Source organism: Portunus trituberculatus, chromosome 35 (genome assembly GCF_017591435.1).
Source record: "Portunus trituberculatus isolate SZX2019 chromosome 35, ASM1759143v1, whole genome shotgun sequence".
Lineage (NCBI taxonomy): Eukaryota > Metazoa > Arthropoda > Malacostraca > Decapoda > Portunidae > Portunus > Portunus trituberculatus.
This window is the reverse complement of record NC_059289.1, coordinates 13,573,150-13,598,425: the sequence shown is the minus strand read 5'-3', so window position 1 is coordinate 13,598,425 and position 25,276 is coordinate 13,573,150. Positions and strand designations below refer to the sequence as shown.

General features: G+C 39.7%; 3 protein-coding genes across 5 annotated transcripts in view; 1 reads left to right on the top strand and 2 right to left on the bottom strand.

Moving 5' to 3' along the window:
* LOC123513183 (RING finger and transmembrane domain-containing protein 2-like) overlaps positions 1-11,368 on the bottom strand; it is a 58,070-nt gene extending 46,702 nt beyond the window's left edge. Inside the window, exon 1 of the mRNA XM_045270147.1 lies at positions 11,178-11,368. The gene's annotated coding sequence lies outside the window, so the exon portion shown is untranslated. The remainder of the gene's footprint in view (positions 1-11,177) is intronic.
* The window catches only part of LOC123513184, a 24,145-nt gene extending 11,293 nt beyond the window's left edge, over positions 1-12,852 (top strand). For 2 of the 3 annotated variants that reach the window (XM_045270158.1, XM_045270159.1), the window contains exons 4-12: positions 8,364-8,600; positions 8,751-8,889; positions 9,016-9,170; positions 9,254-9,340; positions 9,590-9,734; positions 9,832-9,994; positions 10,162-10,256; positions 10,346-10,565; positions 11,796-12,852. In XM_045270158.1, coding sequence (XP_045126093.1) covers positions 8,364-8,600; positions 8,751-8,889; positions 9,016-9,170; positions 9,254-9,340; positions 9,590-9,734; positions 9,832-9,994; positions 10,162-10,256; positions 10,346-10,565; positions 11,796-11,986 — 1,432 coding nt within the window. In that variant the 3' untranslated portion in view covers positions 11,987-12,852. Of the gene's footprint in view, positions 1-1,806; positions 2,306-8,363; positions 8,601-8,750; positions 8,890-9,015; positions 9,171-9,253; positions 9,341-9,589; positions 9,735-9,831; positions 9,995-10,161; positions 10,257-10,345; positions 10,566-11,795 lie in introns of those variants that run through there. The other variant, XM_045270160.1, reaches the window with a different exon arrangement.
* A 482-nt stretch (positions 12,853-13,334) lies between these two features.
* On the bottom strand, positions 13,335-23,579 carry LOC123513186 (autophagy-related protein 101-like). Its single transcript, XM_045270163.1, has 6 exons — positions 23,517-23,579; positions 21,995-22,156; positions 21,564-21,662; positions 21,223-21,337; positions 20,518-20,684; positions 13,335-17,784 (listed from the first exon to the last, which is right to left on the bottom strand). Exons 1-6 carry the CDS (start codon positions 23,544-23,546, stop codon positions 17,701-17,703), a joined length of 657 nt encoding a protein of 218 aa, XP_045126098.1. The 5' UTR covers positions 23,547-23,579; the 3' UTR covers positions 13,335-17,700.
* Between the last annotated feature and the right edge of the window lie 1,697 nt (positions 23,580-25,276).

Sequence of the window (25,276 nt, the reverse complement as noted above, 5' to 3'; positions counted from 1 at the left end):
TGAGTGAGGTAATAATTCTGTAGGAAGATAGACGAGACAAGTAAATGGATGAAACACAGACACAGACACACACAGACACAGACACACACACACACACACACAGACAGAGACGCAGACACACAGACATAGACACACACACAGACAGAGACACAGACACAGACACAGACACACACACACACACACACACACACACACACACACACACACACACACACACACACACACACACACACACACACACACACACACACACACACACACACACACACACACACACACACACACACACACACACACACACACACACACACACACACACGCCCGGTAGCTCAGTGGTTAGAGCGCTGGCTGTACAAGCCAGAGGACCGGGGTTCGATTCTCCGGCCGGGTGGAGATATTTGGGTGTGTCTCCTTTCACGTGTCGCCCCTGTTCACCTAGCAGTGAGTAGGTACGGGATGTAAATCGAGGAGTTGTGACCTTGTTGTCCCGGTGTGTGGTGTGTGCCTGGTCTCAGGCCTATCCGAAGATCGGAAATAATGAGCTCTGAGCTCGTTCCGTAGGGTAACGTCTGGCTGTCTCGTCAGAGACTGCAGCAGATCAAACAGTGAAACACACACACACACACACACACACACACACACACACACACACACACAAACAGAAAGACATGGATAAAAGTAGATCAGTAAAGAAACACAGACATCCATGAGACTCCAGTTAAAGTAAGAACAAAAGGTCTAACAAGGAAGGAAAGGGGAAGCAGATAATACATAACAATCAACATGACAAAAAAATTCCAGCTAGACTAAAAAAAACCCAGCTAATGACGGACTTGACCATTCACGAAACGAAAAGAAAAACTTTACAAGGTTCAGGAATGAAAAGAAACACGGTAGTCAAGACAGTAATTGGCCAAGGTCACCGAGAGCCCCTAATACTGACCAGCAACGCAACGACTGACCCTGGCGTGATGGGGGAGTCACGGAGGAGAGCAGGGCAGAGATTACACAATAGGAGGTACATGCCAGTATAAAGAATAAGAAAAAACTAAGTGACAAAGGTGGAATGTGGTGAGAATGTGAAAGAAATAAGGTGTGTAGAGGAGAGAGGGGTATATTATTAACAGTAGAAGGTGGAGGATGGGAATAGGTGACCAGGAACGAGAAAGGTGGTGACATAACATAAATAACGTTAAAAAATTAGATACATTAGTGAAAGGTTCGGAAAGGTGATACGTTTAACCTCTTCAATAATGGGACACACTTTTACCTTGAGATTTGTGTACGATTATACCATTTTATTGACATTAGGAAGGGTATATGGAGGTCAAAAGATTAATGGCTAGAGACTTCACTATTTTAAACCCCACCTAAGTCTCTGAAGCTGTATAAAACCAGCAAATAGTAAGCAGAATGAATATGGAAATGCGTCATGGTACTGAAGAAGGTAAATAAAGGACCGTGTGATGTGGGGAAAATGATAAAGATGGAAAGAGGGAAGATGAAGAGAAGGTGAGATGGGTGACATAATAGCTGTTTAAGGATACAGGAAAAAGTGGAGATAGAAATAGAAGGGAAAGGTAATTAAGGGAGGAGGATAGTGGAAAAAAAGTCGAAGGAAGGAAGAAGGTGAGGGTCAAGACGGGGAGAGGACTGGGGGCATGTGAGTGAGGGGAGGTGAAGATGAAAGCGGTATGTAAAGGTGAGGGTCGAGACGGGGGAAGGTGAGGGTGGAGGGTGTCATAACAGAGGTAGTGTCGCCAACCGCCACCAGGGGACTCCCACGCTGCCACCACGTTCACAACACGACAGGCGGCAGGTGGACTGACACACGCTCCTCTCCCACTCTTTCTCTCACTCCCTCAACGCCACAGCCAATCACGAACACAGGCACGCGAACAACTCTCAGCAAGCACATAGGCATCTGTTAACAAGATGGATGGAGCGGCCACGTACGCAACATTACCACGCAACACTAAACAAAACTGGTGAACTGTGCTAGATAAATAAAAAACAAACGGCCCCGACGAACGTGTGGAGTGAGAAATACTGAAGGAAAATAATCAAATACACGAAAAAAATCTCCATATAAAGACTGAACCATGCCGTATAACAAAGGAAATATACAAGAAAGGAAAGCTCGTTGATAGTGCGGCGGGTAACACAGGGGAGGTGCTGGCGGAGGCGGTGACGAAGTGCGGGAGATGAGGTTCTGAGGAAAGACGATGGCGTAGTGAGAGGCGCCCACAGGCATGATGTGTTGTGCCGTGGTGCTCAGGGATGACGTTCTTCCCCGCCAGAGAAAGTGAGTGTCAAACAGTTTCTCTATTCACCTGACTATCCCTCGAGTGCCAACCTCTATTTACCTGGCTATCCCTCGAGTGCCAACCTCTATTTACCTGGCTATCCCTTGAGTGCAAACCTCTATTTACCTGGCTATCCCTCGAGTGCCAACCTCTATTTACCTGACTATCCCTCGAAAACCAACCTCTGTTTACCTGACTATCCCTCGAGTGCCAACCTCTATTTACCTGGCTATCCCTCGAGTGCCAACCTCTATTTACCTGACTATCCCTCGAGTGCCAACCTCTATTTACCTGACTATCCCTCGAGTGCCAACCTCTATTTACCTGACTATCCCTCGAGTGCCAACCTCTACCTCCCTCGAGTGCCAACCTCTAACCTGACTATCCCTCGAGTGCCAACCTGTTTCTCTATTTACCTGTATCTATCGAGTGCTAACCTGCTTCTGTATTTACCTGACTATCCCTTGAGTGCCAACCTGTTTCTCTATTCACCTGACTATCCCTCGAGTGCCAACCTGTTTCTCTATTCACCTGGCTATCCTTCGAGTGCCAACCTGTTTCTCCATTCACCTGACTATCCTTTTGTCTATTTTGATTTTCATGTGTTACTTTTCCAATAGCTCAAATTATACTACATGCACGGGGACCGGCACCACAGTAGGCCTTTTTATTAATGAACTTTTAATTAATTTTTGTTGCCTCTGACTTGTTCTTCCCTTGAATAAAGAAAAAAAAAGTTCATCCGGGATTGTTTATGGCTCAAAATTCTCTTTAGTTCTGAATCCCACACCTTATTATTATTTTTTTTTACCATTATATATTTTTCAGAGACTCACATGTACTGTTTTCTTCTCCTGGGTCTTGTGTCTTACCTCTCAATGCTTTGCTCCCCCCTCATGAGTATTTTCCTAGTCGACAACAATGATTTATCAGTGGTAGGTTAGGTTACATTAGGTGACGCTCTCAGTGGTGCTTTCTTATTGTGATGATACACTGTCCTTGTTAATCTATCGCTGGAATCATGAAAACTTCCTCAAAGACTACGGTCATTTCTATCTGAGGCGGAATATAAGACAACTAAAAGAGATGTTTAAGAATAAGGTTGTAAGTTTGTTTTTTAATGATTACCATACCTATCTGTAAACTTTCCCCTAAATCTCCTATACCTGTAGATCCAAGTAATTTTTTTTACACCTGTAATAGAAAAAATATATAAAATAAGTGGCCCGCAAATATTATCTCCGTCCAGGTTTTCATTATGTATCTCGCTCCCAATAGTGACTTTTCCACAGCCATCACTATCCATAAACTCTCGATAAACTTCCCATTCCTGCAACTCCAAAATCTACTTCTTTTCTAAACCTATACTCACAAAAACTGCTCCATACACTTGAATCCTCTTATCTGCCATCCTGATTAATACACGTACCTATTATCATTTTTATCTGCTATATAAGAAAATCTAATCAATATATTCGATTTCTATACCTGTTGGTCATTTTTCATACAGCCTGTCGTCAGAGGCACACGGACATACACATGAGGGTAATTTTCTTGATTACAGCGTGATGAAGTATGGCATTATACGGCACACATTTCGTAATAAATATAAATTGGATATGAATACACACTCACACACACACACACACACACACACACACACACACACACAACACAACACAACACAACACAACACAACACAACACAACACAACACAACACAACACAACACAACTCTCTCTCTCTCTCTCTCTCTCTCTCTCTCTCTCTCTCTCTCTCTCTCTCTCTCATAAAACTGACTCAATCAATAAACCAATAATGCTTAAGTCCAGTCAGTGTTGCCACAAGAACCAAAAAATACTACTATGAGATACTCCCACGCTTGCCTCGCGCCTCCTACACCACCACCGCCACATTCCACGACCCACGCTGGGGATCAATAAACAACAAAATGTCAATACAACCAGCACTACTACTCTTGCTACTACTTCTACTACACTACTGTTCCAATTCCTGCACTGCTGCTGCTACGTATAAACAACAGTAACTCAGAGGTGTGCATTCCTAGTCAATTAACATGCACGCATTCACGGTACAGGGAGGGAGCCAAGCACACGAACACTTGTATACCGTGTGTCGTATTAGCGTCTCCATGTATTGGCAAGGTAAATACACGCTGGTATTCGCTTTCCGCCTCAAAAGAAAGGCAAACAAGACTCGCCTTTATTGAGCGGCACTAAATTGAGCGAGATATAGTGGCGTTGATCATCCAGTTCGCTCAAGACTGCTAAAGGTATAGATATAGTGGGATTCTCTTTCACAGTGAGGATAGCAAGGCAACGCAACCTGAACTGGAGGTGAAAAAAGTCAATATGTAGTGGATATACTACGGGTGGAATTAATGAAACAGTTACATTCCTCGCTTTCAAAAAATAAATGAATGAATATAAAAAAGGAAAGTAAAATAGGATAGAAAACAAACAGATGAATAAAAAGCGGTCTAATATGAAAAATAAAAATTCCTATAAAGACGACGTTACTAAAGCTTGACAACGATAGGCAGATAAACAGATAGATAGGTGAATAGATGCATAGATAGATAGGTAAACAAATGGATAGACAGGTAGATATAGGCATAGATGGACAGATAAAGAAAAAAAATCGAATATATATGTGAAAAAGGGACTTTCAATATGACCGAAATTTAGAAGCAAAGTTTTATATAAAGACAAAGATGGACAAATGGAAAAAAAAAAAAAAAAAAAAAAATGAATGAATATAGACTATGCGAAAAAAAAAGGTTACTTTCGATATGACCGAAAATTAGAAGGAAAATTTTATAGACATTAACGAAAGAACTAATTTACAGACAGTGTGATACAAACAAAACCCTGGAAACACTCACTCCAACCAAGGAAGACAGAAGCCACCACACAAAAGCCACCACACACAAGTCTTCAGTCGTGTATAGGAAACTTCCTACACGTAAACTTCCCTAAACCCTTAAAAAAAAAAAATAAATAAACAAAAATAAATAGATAAATAGAAATAAAAAAATAAAATAAATGAATTAACAAACAAATAAATGGAAATAAAAATAAAATAAAAATAAAGAAATACATAAATAGAAATAAATAAGCAGACTCGTTAACCTCTTCAGTACTGGGATGCATTTTGATCATGAGTCTTGGGTACGATAAGACGATTTTTGTTTACATTAGCAAGGGTCTATGGAGGTCAGAAGATTAATGGCCAGAGTCTTCGCTATTCTAATCCCCTACATTAAGTTTCTGAAGTTGTACAAGATCGCCAAGTAGTAAGCAGAATGAATATGGAAATGCGTCACGTTACTGAAGGGATTTAAGACTTTCCCATCCCTCTCCCCTCTCCTTGACCCAAACCCAGAATATTTCCCATAGATCAGATTATGTTTAGGTCGAGGAAGTAAATCACGAGGGGAATAATAATTTTGGGCGAGTTTTTTCATGTAGGAAGGAATGTTCGTTGTTGGAATTTACTTGGATAGAATATATATATAGGAGATCCCCAACACACCAGCACGCAATGGGCGGGGCGGAGTGGGGAGGGGTGGGGTGGGGCGGGTCGGGACTGGGCAGGGCGGGGCGGGGCGGGGCGGGATGGGACGGGATGGGATGGAACGGGAAGGGGCGGGGCAGGATCGGGATGGGATAGGGAACGGATGACTTGAGCATTCTATCCTAATCTTGACGAGGATTAAGAAAAAAAAAAATAAATAAATGGAAAAAAATGATAAATAAATAAATGCACAAATAAATAAATAAAAATAATCAGTTACATATTTCGGTAAACATGAATAATTCGACCTACATATGGCTTAATTTAGTGGCTATTTGACCTGCTTGTGTGTGTGTGTGTGTGTGTGTGTGTGTGTGTGTGTGTGTGTGTGTGTGTGTGTGTGTGTGTGTGTGTGTGTGTGTGTGTGTGTGTGTGTGTGTGTGTGTGTGTGTGTGTGTGCTGGGTTCAGGTTCGCTCAATAGTGTGAAATATTTAACGTTTATCCTGTTCTTCCATGCCTTCCTCCTTTTCTCCTCCTCCTCCTCTTCTTCTTCCTCCTCCTCCTCCTCCTACCGCGCCATTCATTACCTCCTGCCTTTCCTCTTACTTCTTATCCTTTGAAATATTTCTAGTAAACCCCCACCTCTCTCTCTCTCTCTCTCTCTCTCTCTCTCTCTCTCTCTCTCTCTCTCTCTCTCTCTCTCTCTCTCTCTCTCTCTGCATCTTTAACATTCCTGCCATTCCTCTTACGTCTTCCTTTCCTTGTTATTCACCCTGACGCAGGTTCCTAGGAAACTAACTAAATCGAAAATCCAGAGAGAGAGAGAGAGAGAGAGAGAGAGAGAGAGAGAGAGAGAGAGAGAGAGAGAGAGAGAGAGAGAGAGAGAGAGAGAGAGAGAGGTACTGAAAGAAAGAAACATTACAAAGCGAACCCCAAATGTCGTGTTTTCACCGTAACTCAAGCAGAAACCATAAAAAAAAGAGTAAAATATGACTATTACAAAACATCCCGGCGGGTTTAGAGTGCCTTGCTTCACGCACATGCACCCCATGGTTTGTACTCGCCTGGAAAGTAGTGGATATCATATTTACATTTTTCGCTTCCCTTAATCTCTTCAGTACCAGGACGTGTTTTCATATTCATTCTAGTTACTGTTTTGGCAATTTTATACAGCTTCAGTAACATATGTTGGGATTAGAATAGTAAAGACTTTGTCCATTAATCATTTGACCTCCATAGACACTTCTTAACCCCTTCAGTACTGGGACGTATTTCTACCTTGAGTTTTGGATGTGATTAGACGATTTTATTTACATCAGGAAGGGACTATGGAGGTTAGAAGTTTAATGGTCAAAGTCTTCACTATTCAAATCGTTACGCAAGTTTTTGAAGCTGTTTAGAATCACCAAATAGTAAGCAGAATAAATATGAAAACGTGTCAAGGTACTGAATGGGTTAATGCAAACGAATTTGTCTAATCATACCCAAAAATCAAGGTAAAAATGAGTCTCAGTATTGAAGGGGTTAACAAAAAAAAAAAAAAAAAAAAAACAGGCAGTTCGTGTTTTCTCACTATGCATAATGTGTTGCTATTTATCCTGCATGTCTTCTCAGTTCACTCCGCTTATTGAACGTTACATATAAGAGAGACAGAAGAAGAGTAGCGGACAAATCTCACTGGAGAGGGAGTATAGTACGTCCCTTCCCTGACCGCATACTCGATGGCAAGGCAGTTTCTAAGGAGGGTGTTGGCTAAGTGGTTGGGAAGGGTTAGCTACAAACTTCTCTCTGTTTACGCGGCGTGTCTGAATCGATAAGTTTGGTGGGGTCTGTCCTGCCCGACTCGCTGCTAATGACGGGCCAGTGATGATGAATGGTTAAGGGGAATTCCATATAGCATCATTATATAAACATATGAAAGCCATTGACCTACAAACCAAGAGTCCCTGACCAGGTAGTTATTAAGGGTGGTTAAGGTGAGGTCACGGGGTCAGTGGTGGCAGTGTTGGTGGATATAAGAGGCGAGGCTAAAGTGGCAGCTTGCGTGTGTTTTAGGAAGTGTTGATGGATGCTCGCGTTCTCTCTCTCTCTCTCGTTATCTGTGCATTCACCTCTTGACATTTAACTTCCATAACATATGCTGACATTTTCATCTATTCTCAATCACAATCCTCCACCCCTTTCTCTCTCTCTCTCTCTCTCAAGTACTTAAATCTCCAATACAACTTTTTTCTTAACTCTCTCCCTCTCTCTCAGGGATTCCATGCACATGCAAATCTTCTCATGGTCGATAAGAATAAGCTGAGTCACACAGGCGGCTGTCTCTCCCAAGACTGCCACGTGCCGCTGCGCATTTCAGATTTAACGATGGCTGCACCTCTAATTATGGCGCGCTGCATGGTGGCACTTCACCGGCCACAAGGTCCACTACGCTCTGCTTAATATGCGTGTCGCTTGACGTACGCTGGCCACAAGGAATAGCAAAGTACATCTCTAAGTATAATTTATTGATTCCCGCAGGGCTCACCCAACGGTGCATGCCGTTTCTCCGAGCGGCGTGCCCTTGGTGCTGCGACAGAAGCCACAGAATGGAGTGGGCGCCAGAACGGGCGTAGGGGACCTTGTTGCTTCCCCAGGCGGTGGCAATAGAGACGATGGCGGGAATCCTGGGAACTTTTCGGTCTTGCCGCCCATCAAAGACTCCGGGAAGAGAATCGAGAGTTTCTCCCTCTCTGAACTTGACGACATTTCTCTTAAGTAAGTAACAACGGTACATTGGATCATGCTCGTCAATAGATCGTGTTACTATTTAGGAAAAAAATAGCTGTCCTGGTTCGTTGTGCTTGTCGCCAGCGTATTCAGATAGCGCAGCAGTTCCATTGACAGCTAGTACATGTTTCCATGTAGGAATGAGGTCCTGAGGAACATGAAGGAAATGTCTGACCGCGGCCTGCAGGGGTTGCTGGCCAACCTGCGAGCGCAGGACAGGGACAGAGACGGGGTCTTGTCTACGGACGTGGTTAAAGGAACATTGAAAAAATATCAGGCAAGTTACTAAACCTAGATTAGAATATATGTAAAAAAAAAAAAAAAAAAAACTGCTTTTAGTCTGGCAGCCACCAGACCACCAACATAAGTACACAATATGTAAGGTGATGCAATATTTTCACAGCTGAAGCTCAGTGAGGAGGGCATGAAAAACCTGTGCAAGAAGTTCGGCGAGGCCGGAACCCACGTGACTATGGTGCGCTACGAGGACATGATCAACTACCTGGCGAAGTCCAGGATGGAGGCCCTCAGAGCCCCGCCGCCCATGCCAGGCCAAAGGTCAGGTGCAGCTCACTTGACCACTTATGGAATACACTCCCATTGAAACATCAGTCCTGTAATGTGTTTCTGCTTCTCTTTAGGGTCCAAGAATCAGAGGAGTCTGGGTCCCAGCCACAACCCATGCCACCCAAACAACAACACCCTCGGAAGGTGAACTTGAGGAACAGGTGAGTCTTTGAGACAGACACCACCTCCATTACCTATTGCTCTTGCAGACTTCTCTCTCCCAGACGTGCTTTGATCCCATTGCTAAGGCGCGGTAAAGTCAATTATAATAAATTTCTAACAGTTAAATCCTCCCAGACAAGTAATGAAATCGTTGAGGCGGGATCATATTTGCCTCTGCTTATTTCATTATCAGACAGCCTACTACCATGTTCTAACTCCACCTCCTTAACTTCACCGCCACACTGCAGGGTTCTTTTCAGCGATAAGGACGAGGCCCAGCTGATCTCCGACATGGAGCGTCAGCTGTCCGGGAAGCCAGTCAACATGGCGGACCTGCGCAGAACCATGTATGACTTGGACCGTGACCGCAACGACTTCCTCAGCGGGAAGCAAGTGAGCAGTTAAGCACATGAGAAATATGAATAAATCAGCGCTAATGATCACTCCTTACTGTGATGATATTCTTCATATATGTCCTTGTTATCCACAGGTAGAGGTTGCTTTCTCCAAGTGTGGGGTGTACCTGACGCCAGACGTGCGGGCCCGCCTGCTGCTGGCCACGGACCGCACGGGGGCAGGGATGTACAAGATTGAGACGCTGATGGACTATCTGACGCGGGTGAAGCCGGAGACACACTACACAGTCGAGCTGGGTAACGCGACACGCCTTATCTCACCACAAAAGCTACAAAACAATGACTTGATGTTAGTGTACCGAAGGCAGGGAATGTAATCCATTACAAACCACATCATCTAAGCCTCACATGCATAGCTCACCACATGTCCTCTCTTCTACTCATATGCTTTCCACATTCACTAGGCAACAGCCACAGGCCACGCCAGGCGAGGGTGGGTCGGCATCCGATATACCAGAACCAACCGATGCTGAACGCCCCCTGGGAACTAACGCAGCAGGTATTGGACAAGAGGTTGCAGAAATAAGATACAATAAAATTAGCCTCGAGGTGTGTTTTGATGTCTATTTGAATCATTTTGATCTTCAGGAACCCAACACTCACGGGGAACTTCCTGACGAGGGTTTCAGCGAGGAGCAGCAGCAGCAGCAGCGACAACGGTTACAGCAGCTGCAGGAAGTACAGCCTCTCGCCCCGCCCCCGCCAAATGTGCCCGAGGAGACCGAGCTTCCCTTCGACGTGCAAAAATGGAGCAGCGACTACCAATACCTAGCACAAGCTGTCTACCAGGCCGACCACGACCAGTCAGGTGACCAAGTGCTGTATTTTGCCTGTAAACATAACGAGGAGGAACAAACCACAATACTCCTTTACTCGTACAATGAAGACTGGCACTATACACATCAGAAATGGCATATCCACATTGAGAAAGAGAGAAGCAATGTAGCAGCAGTTTCATAGATATCTTAACCAGCAGGCAAAACATCAGACAACCCTGGAGATACTTATCGTGTTTGTCAAATACTATATCCTTATCAGAAATACAGTAATGACTAAAGGTAATACGTATAATTGGTAATTTTTTACAGTACAACACTAAGAATGAGTGTTATGTATATTGGAATTTCAAGTCACTGCGGAGATAATTGTTATTTTCCACAGGATGGATTCTAATGGCCGAAAGATGGTCAGGTTTACACGAGAGAACACAAGTTACGGGAGATTGTGCGTGGCAAATGATTAAAACGGAACAAGTTTAAAATGTATTAATCAAATATATATTTTCACTAAAAGACCTTCAGGGCTGGAAGTACTACGACACGTGCAGTTGTCTCTCATACACTTCTTGGAAACAATTAATGACACAGGTTTATGAGATTATTGCTACTCTACAGGAATTCCTTTCGTTTCCTAATCTTACCTTCATAGGATGTCAAGGAATAAGCTCAGGAAGTAGGTAATGACAGACAGAACACGAAGTAACAATGCGTCCGGCAACCACGACGCTCACACTTAAAATGGTGATGGATTTGAATGAAGCATTGGTTTTGTTTCTTTTTGAAACGGGTTCACCTGCGAGTGAGCCCTTCATCACATGGTACATCGTTTCTTTGTTAGTTAGAACAATCGTTTTTAGTATATATATATATATATATATATATATATATATATATATATATATATATATATATATATATATATATATATATATTCGTATTATAACCTCGGCATTCTCAACATTCATTACACCTGTCTTGCCAAGATAGTACCAACCAATCAAAGAACGTACAACAAACAACTTCGGTGCTGCTGGCGTCTGGCGACACTCACTATGTTTATTGTAACACTTCTGTACATACACTGATGATTTCATATAATAGACATTATTTTTAATGGTATAACTTATAAGCGAATACTAGTGATATAAACACTTACTGTCATGTCTGTTTTGGGGCAAACAGCAATCCAAACTTGACACTACGGCGCGCGTGTTGTGGGTTTGCACTTATTAATTAATGATCATTGGCATCTCCTGCAGATTACATGCCGGCAGAGGAGGTGCAACATATCTCCTCTACATACAATCTGGTGTACAACCTTCAAATATCAGAACAGACGCTCCTCACTGCCCTCAACACTGCCACTGATGAGACCTATGGCGAGGTCAATTTGGAGTACTTCATTGCCGCTCTTCAGGATTTGCATTTCCGAGAGAGTGGCGCTTACTGAACTGAATCAGTATACAACACCAACTTATCTCCAGTCACTGTGTGGCTTAACTGATTTGTTATTATTGTTACTCATTTAATTTTTCTTGGCGTTGGAAGTACCTACAATATAATACGTCCGCGAGCCCCCTTCCCTCCCACAACTCAACATTTAATATCCCAATTTCTCTTAAAATAACCTATGCTAGCAGACCCCTTCCCCATTAAGACATTAACCTACATGACCCTTCTGCATGATAGGTGCGTTCAGTGCTTGTATGTAGTACGGATGTATTATAAAGACTTCCGCATCTCTGGTGGGTATCATACAAACACAGCGGGGAACCGGCGGACAGGTAAGACTAATCTGAATATCTTGTATACCTAATTATATTGTAATAAACATAATTTGTGTAGATCATACTATAATTCATTAGATATTGATATCTACTATGTTGATTATAATGAGGATGCTTCACAGATCATTAGAAAGTTCACATTCTTATTTTCTGATCCAGTGGTACTCATTGAGCAAACAATTGCAGCAGCATTAGTTTCCAAGCAACCAAGTAATAGTAATTATTTCATGCATTTTGTTGCATACCATGAAGTGTGTGTGGGACCAATGTAAATGTCGCCTTAATAGTTGTTTCGTGAGTAGTACATGTTGTTTCCAATTATACAGTTCTGTGTTGTTTAGGGCTGAAATCAACACTGACTTTCTTAATTCATTGTTTGTTTCAATGTGTTATAATCATAGGCATGAGTGAATCCTTTCTTAAATCAAGCAAACTTTAATTTCCAAGACATTACTGAATAATAGTTATCAATATTATTTCTGAGGTGGAAACCTCTCAAGACTTAAGATGAATAAAAATGTGTTTTTGACACCAGCTTTTGACTGTATAGTAGATATCCTTGATATCTAAAAACAAGTTACATGTGTTGTACAGTAAATCTTTACTTACTATGGAATCAATTGTTTCTTGAGAAGTCAGTATAACCGATGGCTCATAACAAAAGAGTAGATAGGGCTGAGGAGAAACTGTACCTTCTCTTGAGGCAGAACCATCTGGGCTGAAGCTGATGATCACCTAACATTTGACATTAAAGAGGTTCTGAATGATAAATAACACTATTTGAAAGGAATATAGTTGAGCCAAGTTTTTGCATTAGTACAGATTAATTTCTGGTTTCTTTTAAAGGCTATTTATTTGCCCAAATGCAAATATCAGAGGTACTTATGCTTCTAGTGGGCTACACTTTACTAAAGCATACTGATTCTTAAAAAGAACTCCAATAACTTAATTCTTATCATAAGCAACAAACTCCACTAACTTAATTTTATGATAAGCAACATGAAAATCACATTAACAAACTTTTACTTTCCTTTTATTCACAAAATATGGTATCAGTACACATACACAAAGTTTAAAATCTGAGGCTTATAAGATAACACTTCCTATTTGACTCAAACAGTACCATCTGCCACCTTGTTAAGGCTCATGTTGTACCTCCTCCCTTGGCAAAGTAATGAATGGGGAGGTGGTCCAACACAGCATCCTGTGGTGGCTCAGGGCTGTGCAGGATGTGGAACTATCAAATGTGCTGTGGTGAGAATAACATGCCCCATTAGATATACATCAGGTAAAAGACTCCCACTCCACTCATCAGATTCTCACACATACAAGTCCACTGTTTTCCTGCAGTTTAAATTCATCATAGGGAAAAATATGTTTATTCAAGAAGTTTATAAAGATAGAGTTCTACATGTACAATGAACCTGAGTCTATTCTATTGTGAGTTTCTGGGTGCAGCCTCCATGTCTACTAAAGTAATGACATCGTCTACATAATAAGTGCATCACAACACAACAAAACAGTGGCGGGAGAAGCAAAAAATCCAAACTTCTTAATTCAACATATCCACATTACTGATGTAAATTAAAGCCCATAATTGCATTAACACTCAAAGGCAGAAAACTGCCAGTTTTCAATTGTTTTTGAGCACCAAAACTTATTGATAGCATAGAGTAAAATAATTCATCAGGAAGAAAAGAAAACTTAATCCAGGTGACCAAGAGAGCATGGAAGGTGAAGTTGTAATGACTCTACAACCCTATGAAGCTTAATACTATATCTCACTTGTTAAAAATCAGTAAACTGGACCACTACAAAAATAAGTTATTGTGATAGACATTTATAGCTATGATTAAATAAGATCTATATGTGACAATGGTGCTACTTTGTTTATGTCAACTCACAAGAAGCTGAGTTTCATAATACAGTGACTAAGGAAATGGCAATGATGAATGAATATGGGTATGTACATGTAAAATCAAGAATGAGGGTGTGAAAGTCAGCTGATCCATCTACACTACTGTCCTCACTACAAAAGCATAATTATCTGTCTTCCTATCTAGCAGCCTATTTCTGTCTCTACTAACCTATTATAAAAAACTTGATCACATAATATTAGGATTCAGAGTTTAACACACTCTCACAAATTTTGTATTCAGTTCTTCAATTCATTATGGAGAACAATATTTGCAAAATTGTAATCTTACATCATAAACACTAAGTACTTCCCTTCCTTCAACTCATGTGCAGTGCCATGATTTGAATACAAAAGTAATCACTATTATTTTTAGGCTGTTTCATTTTCATGTATCTTAGGAAGTCTGTTTCTTAGTGCTCTGATCCATCACCACTGGATCAAAGCAGCCATGGACTTCTTGATGCCTAACTTTTCTGAGGGTCAAGGTCTGGGTAACCTGAATATCACTAACTCTCATTCTTTCCTTGGACACTCTCAAAATACTTCTGACACAATTTCCTTGCAAGCATTAAAGAAACATTCTAAAAAGCTAAACACTCGTATAAAAACTACAAAACTTATCTTAAACTCTAAATATTTCCATTGCAACATATGTTGTTATAAAAAGTAACAACAGTGTTTTTAATACAAAGTGCATGTCAAGCTTATATATACAGAAAAGTGACAATTCAACTAATGTGTGGAACTGATCTAAAAGCTTTCACTGTTCCTTGAAAACATATCTCTAATGCACTGATGGGATAACACAGATGATGATTATAACTAAGCCTTATGAAACACATTTAGTTGCATTGTGCAGCACTCATGTGAGCACTGATTTGTGGAAACGCTCAAAAAATATTTTCAAACTGCAATCAAACAACTTAACTGAGGTGCATACAGAATTAATATAATATTTCAAATATTGTACGTTATTTGCTATAAAGTGCCTATATTTGTGAAGCATTGATATTTTTGTTATAGTAACAGGTATAAAAGATACTGGATATTTATGTAATATTACAAAGAGATAATTAGTTTTTTGCTAAACATGCTAGCCATGCTAACTTTGCAAACAACAGCATAATGAGAAATGAACAGTATATATCAAACATTATACCATTCTTGACAATCTTTTGTTACCACACCACTGGTGGCATAATAACCTTAACATATCTGCAGAGCATAGAAGAATGACCCACCTGTATCACAAACACAAATAGAGAATCAAGTGTTTCTTCCCTCTGGACTCTTACCTTCTTGGTCTCAAACACTTAAAGACAAGATTATCAACTGCCTCATTCATAGATTTGGCACATTATTAAAAATTATGATCCATATAGTATAGGTTTATGTGAATCATGCTTTAAGGATGCTTTTGTTTATCAGTGTGTTGATTATCATCACAATTGAGATGAGGAATGCTGTCATTTTCATACATTCAGTGCATTGTTATGTCAATGCATATAATATAGCATGAATGTTGAAAACACAAAAGAGAATAAGAAAGCTGCCAGATGTTATTTATATGACAGAAATTATTCCATGATGGGTGGTGAGTCTAGAAACATTTACATGTAAATCAATGCACAAGTCATTCTTTCATCTAGGCTCTGCATTAGAACAATCACTCAATTAATTACCAGTTTGTCACTTTCTCTGGTGCCAGTGTATTGCCATTTTAACTAATACATTGAGGCCCTAAGATATGATTCAAAATGTTCACCCTATCCTAAAAATACTGTCATTTTATCCCAACATAACATTCACTATACTGACTTCATCCAACAGTATGGCTTTAAGATTTCAGTTAATTATCAGCTTCAAACTTTATTCTTGAAACAGCTTGAGAAACAAATAAATAAATAAATAAACAAATAAAACATACTCCACACTTCCATTTCCTTTTTGCATCATGTTCTTATACAATGCAGTGAAACAAACTGGTAAGGCATTAAAATTGTCCTTCTAAAGAAAACTTATTTACACCATAAAAATGTAAGAATGTTGGATTGTAATAATGCACAGCACAGCTGTGTGCCTCACACAGCTGCTTGTTTTAGTACAGTGTGCTGCCTTCATTCAACTACCAAAGCCAACATTTTTCTCCACAATACATGAAAAAGCATGGACAACAATGGCATCTCAGTCTGTCACATTTTCACTTCATCATATGTCAAGGCCTCACTGTACATGTCTGAATGCTTACAGATGTGTCTGATCTTGTATTATTTAAAATCCTTACTGTATAATAAAGGAATCAAGCTATAATTCAACTTGCCATTTATGCGATTACAATGCTTATGAGGTAAAATAACAAGTGAGGTAAGGATGTTCCTGGTGTGTGGGAGCTAGGATCGCCAAACACCAGGTATTTATCAGCAAGTTACGAAATATTTCATAGTTCTGAACAGAAAGAAAAACAAACTTTGAGACAAGCAAAAAAAGGAAATCCATACTCACTATGTTATGTTACCCCAAGTGGGATGAAAGAATCTACCCACAACTTTTCCTCAAAAGCTAAATTATTAACTTTTCATCATCAGCTCATGGGAAGTGGCAACAAGCCATGCCATTTGTGAGGCACACATTCACACAATCTGATGATTGAACTATATAGTTTTATGCTTTAAGTGAATCCTGTTGCATTTCTAAGCTGAATCACTGCATGCCATCCTAACTTGTACTAAAATATATGCTGATGGTGTTGGTGTTGGTGGTGGTGGGCTACTCCTACCAGATTATGCGGCCATTTGACTTCCTCACTACATATGTCCCAACAGTTGTGTTATCAACAAGAATACTGTTTGCTCTTGTCTGTGTCTGAACCAGATTGAATAATGATACTAATTTACATAAGTACTTATGTCAAACCAACTTTTAAGCACCAGCTGCTGCCCACCACCGCTGCATAAACGACATATCATAATTAGCTGGGCTGGCTAGGAATGAAATTATCCTAAGATGATCACTTGATACTCACAGTTACCCACTAACTGCAAGCTTACATTGATGGATGGATTAACAGGTGGGTATAAAATTAAAAAATTACTGTCTTACAAGCCAGTAATTCCAGAAATATAACCTACTTTGTTAAAAATCTCAAATTTAGAATATTCTAACATACACCTCTTCTTTCTTTTCTCAAAATATTTATGAAAATTGCTTTCATTACCAAAACCTTTCCATGTATCCATACCACACACACATATGGTAAAGGCTAAGCAGCTCAAAACCAAAATTTCAAAATTCTCTGTGACCAATACAATGTATAAGGTCACTCCCAAGACCTCATACAAGACCCACTAGACACATTGTAAGTATGCATCATACTCAACAGCAGCCTATGAACCACACTTGACTGACCTTCACATTTCAGCAAAAACACAAATGCTGCAGAAACCTAGGACAAAGCCAATGTTATAGTGCTAAGGTGTCCTTGAGCAGTTTCTTGATAGTGGTAGTGGTGGAGGGATTACTGGGAGCAGAGACAGTGTAGTTTACCTGCCAACAAAGAAAACACTTCATATTTACCAGTCACTCACTCTTCAGTTACTAATAATGTATTGATTTAATTTCTGTAAACTACAAAAATATGTAAATAAAGCTTTCCTAGTTTTAATTAGTACCATCATAAAATTCTTGTAATCATATAATTCAGCTGAAACATGAGAAATGTACAGTACTAGTCATAAGTACTGGATACCCTGGCTATGCAGTCTGATACTCAAGAACAAAAAAAAGCATATTTCTCTTGAAAATGAGTCACTTAAGCCAAAAGAACCAGTCCCAGCCATGTCACCGCATCCCTCAGCTCCCCACCAATGACTCATACCTCCCAAGAGTGTGCAGTGTGGTGCATTGGAGAGCAGTTACCTGAAGTGATTTTTTTTCACAACCTGCTGCATTATTGAGCAATAATATCTTATGACAATTCATTGTTTGCTTATTTAGCTAAATGATTGGTATTCATTTGAAGTTATTGCACATATGAGCCTCAAGGAAGCAGGTCATTCATTTATAGAAATAACATTGGTTATGGTAGTTCTGACAACCAGCCTTTTGATAAAGAAGGTGGGAAACACGATAGAATTCAAGGAAGAACTCATAGTAAAGTACATAAGTGGATTATACATGGCCATCTATCTCACCAGGATGTACAGGAAGTCTGCATCAATGATCAGTTCCAGCTTGGCAAGGAAAGAATAAATCAGGGAAGCTGATATTATGGAAGGAGTAAATAAGCTAACAAAATAGAGATAGCAAACAAAGGTGGATATTGAAAAGTTGTTGGCATGGATCAGTGAAAAACAGTTAGCAGGAGAGTGTTTAGGAGGCAATAATTAACAAAAACACAAGGCTGTTGCATGCCAGGAGCAGACCTCTCTGGGGAGATTTTGTGCGATGGGTAAAGTGGTTCTCAAGCTGGTCCTTATGCCAGTAAAAGACAAAGAATGGAAGTAACCCTGGATAGGAAAGTAATCCAGACAGGATGTTATACCTGAAATCTTTATGGATGGGGATTGCCTTCCAAACAATAACCTCTCCTCCTCCATCTCACTCCTCGCTTTCTTCTATACACCAACAAAACTCTTCAATAAAGGTAAAATGTTAAATATTCATTTATCCATTTCATTGGTCCTTTATATGCATCTAATTTTTTTCTGTATGTGAAACAAGAGTTCTTCTATATAATATTGTTAATATTTTTTTGGGTGTATGGAATGGATTAGTGGGAAGTTTGGTCTAGTGACTGTCACCAGGTGGCAGCACACATAAGAGCAATATTAAATATGCTCACAGTATCATTCTTGTATATCTTCCATACAAAGCTTAGATAATATATATATATATATATATATATATATATATATATATATATATATATATATATATATATATATATATATATATATATATATATATATATATATATATATATATATATATATATATATATATATATATATATATATATATATATATACACACATATTTGGTCATTTCTAAGTTTATAGGTGTCGTGTACATTTAGTTGTCAGATTTTATTATTTGAAGATTAACCATAAAAACTAAGGCCCTAGTGTACAGTCAGGTCACTGCTGTTGCACAACACTAATATGAATAATATCTAATGCAAGGATTCAATTTGCTTCAAAATCATTTTTGAATGCTGGGACTTAAAGCTTAACATGATGATGGCCCTCAACAAGCCACAGAGAAGTGTGTAATGTAGGAGTAGTGAGGAGAATGGCTGGCCATAGCTGCCACCACTACACCCAGTGAGGTGAGCTTAATGAGGAATCGGGAAGGTTACAGTTGTTACTGCCATACTCAATGATCTCAACAATGAGTATTCATCAGCTGTGTATGTAAAGAAGGCTTAAATGTGACTTTATGATGATCTTTGTAGTGCTAGGTCAGTTTCCATGCATTATCCTTTTGATGTTTTATGAACTCTTAACCTCTTCACTCTGGACAATAGAAAATGGCCCTAGCACCATATCAAGGCTGGGAAGTGGTGGGGGGATACCTGACTCAAAGGCAGCTCTCTCTCTCTCTCTCTCTCTCTCTCTCTCTCTCAAGAAAAATAATAATGATAATAGTAAGTAGTTTTTCATATTAGGTAGCTATGTACATACATTAAGAAATAAATCTCACAAAAACTTTAGAGAGAAACAGAGGAAAAATATAGTTTGGATGCTCTTGGCAATTTTCTGTAGATAAACAGAAAACGACTGAAAGTTATTCACTTTTACGGTAAACTAATCATAATAAGTCCTATAATTATTGTACATATTGGTTCCATAAAAGATAGTAAAACTGTTACCAGCAGGGTGCATAGGCACCTATCCTGGTATAAGTGAATCATATTTCTTTGTAATAATGGCTAAAGTCAAGTAAGCCATCCTGTCATATGTGACCTATATTCTGAAAGATCTCTTACAGTGTTTTAGAAGAAAAACACCATTTTAGCAGAACGCAGCCATGATGCAGTATGTACATCCTTGGATACATCACGAGCACTATGAGGACACAAAATTTGTGTCCTCATGTTGAAGGGTTAAATATTTATTACCTAAACTGATATGAAAAAATTATAGGTTATCTGGAGATATTTCATGATCATCACAATTTTTGAGGGAGTCCCAGCAATTCTCTCACATTGTTGTGATCAAAAGTCTAACAATGGCCAATACTAAAACCCAACTCCTGCATATAACATACACTACTTACCTTAAAGAGAAATGGCTGGACATCAGGATAGTTAGTGTCATATATGTAGTCAATATCTGACTGGTTGGGCGGGGAGGGTATGTAGTCGTGTCTATTGAGTGTGTCTGTGATGCGAAGGAGGCGCTCACCAAGGGATTCACCAACCTTCTCTCGCCAGATCTGCCGTTCTGAATAAACAAGAGAATTATTTGTATCACATGTCAAAATCTTAATGAGAAAATTATGAATCAAAGACTATTTTTTTTTTCAAAATGATCTTAGTAAGGTAGTATAAAGCAATTTTACTCATGAATTTCACATTTCTGAAATTTACTTTAAATATTGAAATTCTTTCATGTCTACAAGTTCCTCCACTGTACATGCAGGTGACATTCAAAATAAAGAAAAACAAGAGTAAATGAAATCCCAGGGCAAAGTAAGTAACAACTAATAACAAAGAAGTTGCATTATTCATCTAATTCTAGTACTGTCCATTATTCTTTTCCACTCCCATTCATAGCTACACCTTATTGCATTCTGTATTTTTCCCATTGATATGATATTACACTAATGTACTTAACACTTTTCAACACTTTCCAAGAACTTGTTTAACATCACAAATCTCTCCTAAATAAAGAATGCAAATAACTTTCTATAAAAGTAATAAACACTGCAGCTTTTTAGTCTAAGATTGTAAAACTCATTCCATCAGATATTGATATTTACCATGCTCATTGTTCAAGGAGACCACATTAACTCTCAGGGTCCACACCTCCCATGGGATACTTTCTGTGGCAAAGGGCCATCTGCCACGCTTCCGTTGGTAGAATTCTAAAGCAACCTGTACAGCAAATACACACATACAAACTGTACATGTCATGAATGCAAAGAAGTCCTCCATTTCACACAATGCATCATATGAAAAGTTAATAGAAAACTCAATAAAAAGCCTACCTCATTTAATAAACATTAAAGGTTCAAGACGTTTTGAAGTACATATCATTCACTACTACATCACATGACTAAGTCTGCATTTGGTTAAGTCTTAAAAATATAAAAACACACACCTGGCCACTCGGAGGTGCATCTGGTGCCCGGATGGCTTCACAGAAGCCACTAACTTCACGGCGGATGCTTCTGTCTAGCTGCTCTGAGGAACACCGCACCTGCAAGATGGTGTTGTTTACTCTTTCATAACTACATTACTCTGATGGACACAGTAAGAACATTTCCAGCCTTGTCTACATTTTACAAGCACACTGTTTACATTGAGTTGTCTCTCTTTTCTTCAGAACTTTTTTGTTTTCTGAAGCTTCTTACACAGTTAAGGAGACCAATGAGAACAAATGTCTTCTTAATATGGTGTTCCTCGATCAGTCTCTGCAAACTACTTATGAGAGATGATCAACATGTAGTAATCACAAAGACTGAAAAACCCATGAAAAATTAATTTTCTAATATCATCTGAATCTAACAAACAATCTTCATGAAGACCTACATATGTGAAGTCAATGAAGTCACAGTCCACATCTTGGAATCCAATGGTGCCAACCGCATATGTGTTATCATTTTTATAGTGGAATTTTCCTGTAGATCTATGGAAGAGCAGTGTGTGGAAAAGACTTAGCACTGCTTCATCCACTTGCCTTCCCTCCACATTCTGAAAACAAGGAAACATTAAAAATATCTTACAATTATTCACTTTAACAGCTGTCCATCATTAATCTGCCAATGTGAAAATAATTTCCATCACTTACATTGAAAGGTAAAAACCTAAAACTTCAAGCGGTGTAGGGGGTATAACAAAGGTGACTTAAGCAAAATCTGGATAGAACAACAATCTTTTGGGGATAGGCTTAAAAACTGTGATTGGAAAAAGGTGATAGAAAGGAATTGGTTCTCAGAGTGATTGATGAATGGAATGGCAAGAACATTAAAAGAAATTAAGCAAGTGCCATGAATGTTGAATATTCCATTGCTTATCTAACTATAGATCAAAAGAGATAAAAGGCACAGTGTTTATTATGCTAATGTCTTGAGAATGTATATTCTTGTCTATTTGTACATCTAGGTATCCAATCTGATGTTTCATCATTTGTATATATTTTCCCCAAAGGAGATGAATACAGATAGACTGAAGTCTTTCCATCAGACCAAGTCCACAGAGTAAAGGTGAACAGAGTTTGATCTATCTCAGCCAAGGTGACCAAATGGATTTTACAAGGACTCTGTAAATGAATTGCTTTTTCCTTTCATATATCAGTGATTTCCCACACCATAAGACTTATGTAGAAGTGTACAACACACGAAGAGGGATCAAATGATGAGAGGAAATTCAACCAAGTTGTCAAAGTAAGGATTTCACAAGAACAGTGAATATATACAAATTGAAAAATAAAACTTACAATGAGCTCAGAATGTGCAATATCCATCATTAAAAGAAATTACTTCTATGGTATACCTAAAATGTTAACATTCTACAAAGAAATAAGACAAAGAGAATTTATGAAAAAAAAAAATCGAAAATAATGAACCACCTCTAGCTAGAAAAGAAAAAAATTACCCTTACTGAGGAGTGCCAATAAATATGTACAGTGATAAACATACACCTTGGATTACAGATATTCAACTGAAAAAACCAGGGCTAGAATTGTGCAAGTAGTGACACGCAAAACTCGAAAGCTTATTACAAAGTGTCGTGTATTGAGCAATAACGCAATTAAACTACACAAAATAATGACAACAGGCACGTCCAAGTGAAAGCAGACATCAATAATCCAGCAGGCGTTGGTGGGGTACTGAGTCAGCCAGGAGTGTTGCACCACCACCTTCACAATGGGGGAAGTAAACACTGACCCTTTCCTGGTCCGCCACATTGATAACCACATATTTCCCTCATACGTCTCGTTTACCAACATTACAATACATTCACCGTGTTCCCCTCAGTTCAATGTGGCAGTGACAGTAGTTGGCACCGGTACAAAGTAAGGAAATGAATGCAGAGAGGCTTAAATACTCACCAATTCGAGGACCTGCGTGTTAGCGTTCATCTTGGCTTTGTTTTGGTGCGTCGGGGAACAGCTGACCCCCTATGGCAGCCGTCACGGGGCAGCCGCAACACACCAACACACCACCTCCACCCACAATAACACTGCACCTTAACCCCATCACTACAATACTTGAACATTTTAATCGAAATAAGTTTTAATATCAAGGTTAATGCTAAGAAGACAATATAAGCTTTATATGTTAGAACACAGTGATGCATATTAAGACTCCAATAATGATCTGTATACAGGAAATGTCGGCAATTTGTCATCATTTATATCATAGAAATACTTTAACATAATTTCACATGCCAATAATGCACCTTATGAATGTAAAAAAAAGAAAATTTACATACAGTATATCTACCTATAGTTTAGTTATACTTAATGTGGGTGAGAGAAAACGTGTATTTCCAAGGATAACTGAAGGAACTGGCGGCCCTGAAAAAAAAAAAAAAAAAGGAAAAAATATGGAAAGAAATCAACACAAACATTGGACTATAACTAACTTCGTGACTGCAGTGTTCTATTCCCGAGGCTCGTTTATTGACTTTTCCAGGGATTGCCAACTTTACTCTTAGGCTAAAGACCGAGAGATATACACATTCTCTTGAAGTGCAGTAGTACGTAGGTCGGTCAAGGTCACCAAACACCCACTTGAGCCTCGGTAATCTTTTATAGTTCACCAGGGAGTCGTGTAGCTGAGTGTCCGGTCAGGGGTTCCATTCCAGACTGTTCCCTCTCATTGTCTGGGCAAGTTTCTCATGGTTTTAATTACTGAAGATGCCTCTCCTTAACACACACACAAACCCACACACACACACACACACACACACACACACACACACACACACACACACAGAGAGAGAGAGAGAGAGAGAGAGAGAGAGAGAGAGAGAGAGAGAGAGAGAGAGAGAGAGAGAGAGAGAGAGAGACGCCGTGGTACAGTGGAACCATGCGTGCTTTGGGGTCCGAGGGGTCTCCAAGCGCACGGGTTCGAATCCCATCCACGGTCCGAGTGTAGGTTGGGCTTCCTCACTCGGGGCAACGGTTTCCTAGCGGGTGGGCTTTGAGATAGGAGGTACCCCAAAAATTCCCGTGAAAAGCCCACATGGTATAAATAAAAAGAGAGAGAGAGAGAGAGAGAGAGAGAGAGAGAGAGAGAGAGAGAGAGAGAGAGAGGGCTGGGAAAGGATGATTAAAAATAATTATACTATGCTGTTCACGTCTTGACGGTGAAGCAATTCATTCGAGCTTAACTCAATAAACCATTACGAATTAAACTATTACTCGCCACCACACACACACACACACACACAAAGGAATGCCTCTCAGTACAACTTCTCTAACAGGAGTGAAGAGGGTGAGGATAATGCTATAATGAACCTCACGTCCCTGCCTCACGTCAGCAGTGGCACACAACACCAGCTCTCACACAACAGGTGAAGTATGCTGCCTGCCCCACCACAGACATCTCTTTCACAGGTGCAGAATAGTGTCATGCTCTCTCTCTCTCTCTCTCTCTCTCTCTCTGAAAAGCCATATACCACAAGACAAATATGGACAAGAGTTGGAGCGTAGAACCTTAGCAGACTTTTTTGGGCCGGAAATGTTTGTCGTGAGAATTCCAGAAGGGAGAGATGGAAGGATGTGGCAGGAGGGAGACAGGAAGGACGGAAAGAACAAGGATGGCTAGATTGGGGGAAAGGGAAGGAAGGAGCAGGAGTAAGGGA

Excerpts from the sequence above, each read along its gene's own strand:
- LOC123513186 (XM_045270163.1), bottom strand. The coding sequence starts at position 23,546 with ATGAACGCTAACACGCAGGTCCTCGAATTG. Across the intron at positions 21,338-21,563 it reads ATGCACCTCCGAGTGGCCAG|GTTGCTTTAGAATTCTACCA; the intron begins GTGTGTGTTTTT and ends TTTGCTGTACAG. Across the intron at positions 17,785-20,517 it reads TCCAGCCATTTCTCTTTAAG|GTAAACTACACTGTCTCTGC; the intron begins GTAAGTAGTGTA and ends CTTTGTTGGCAG.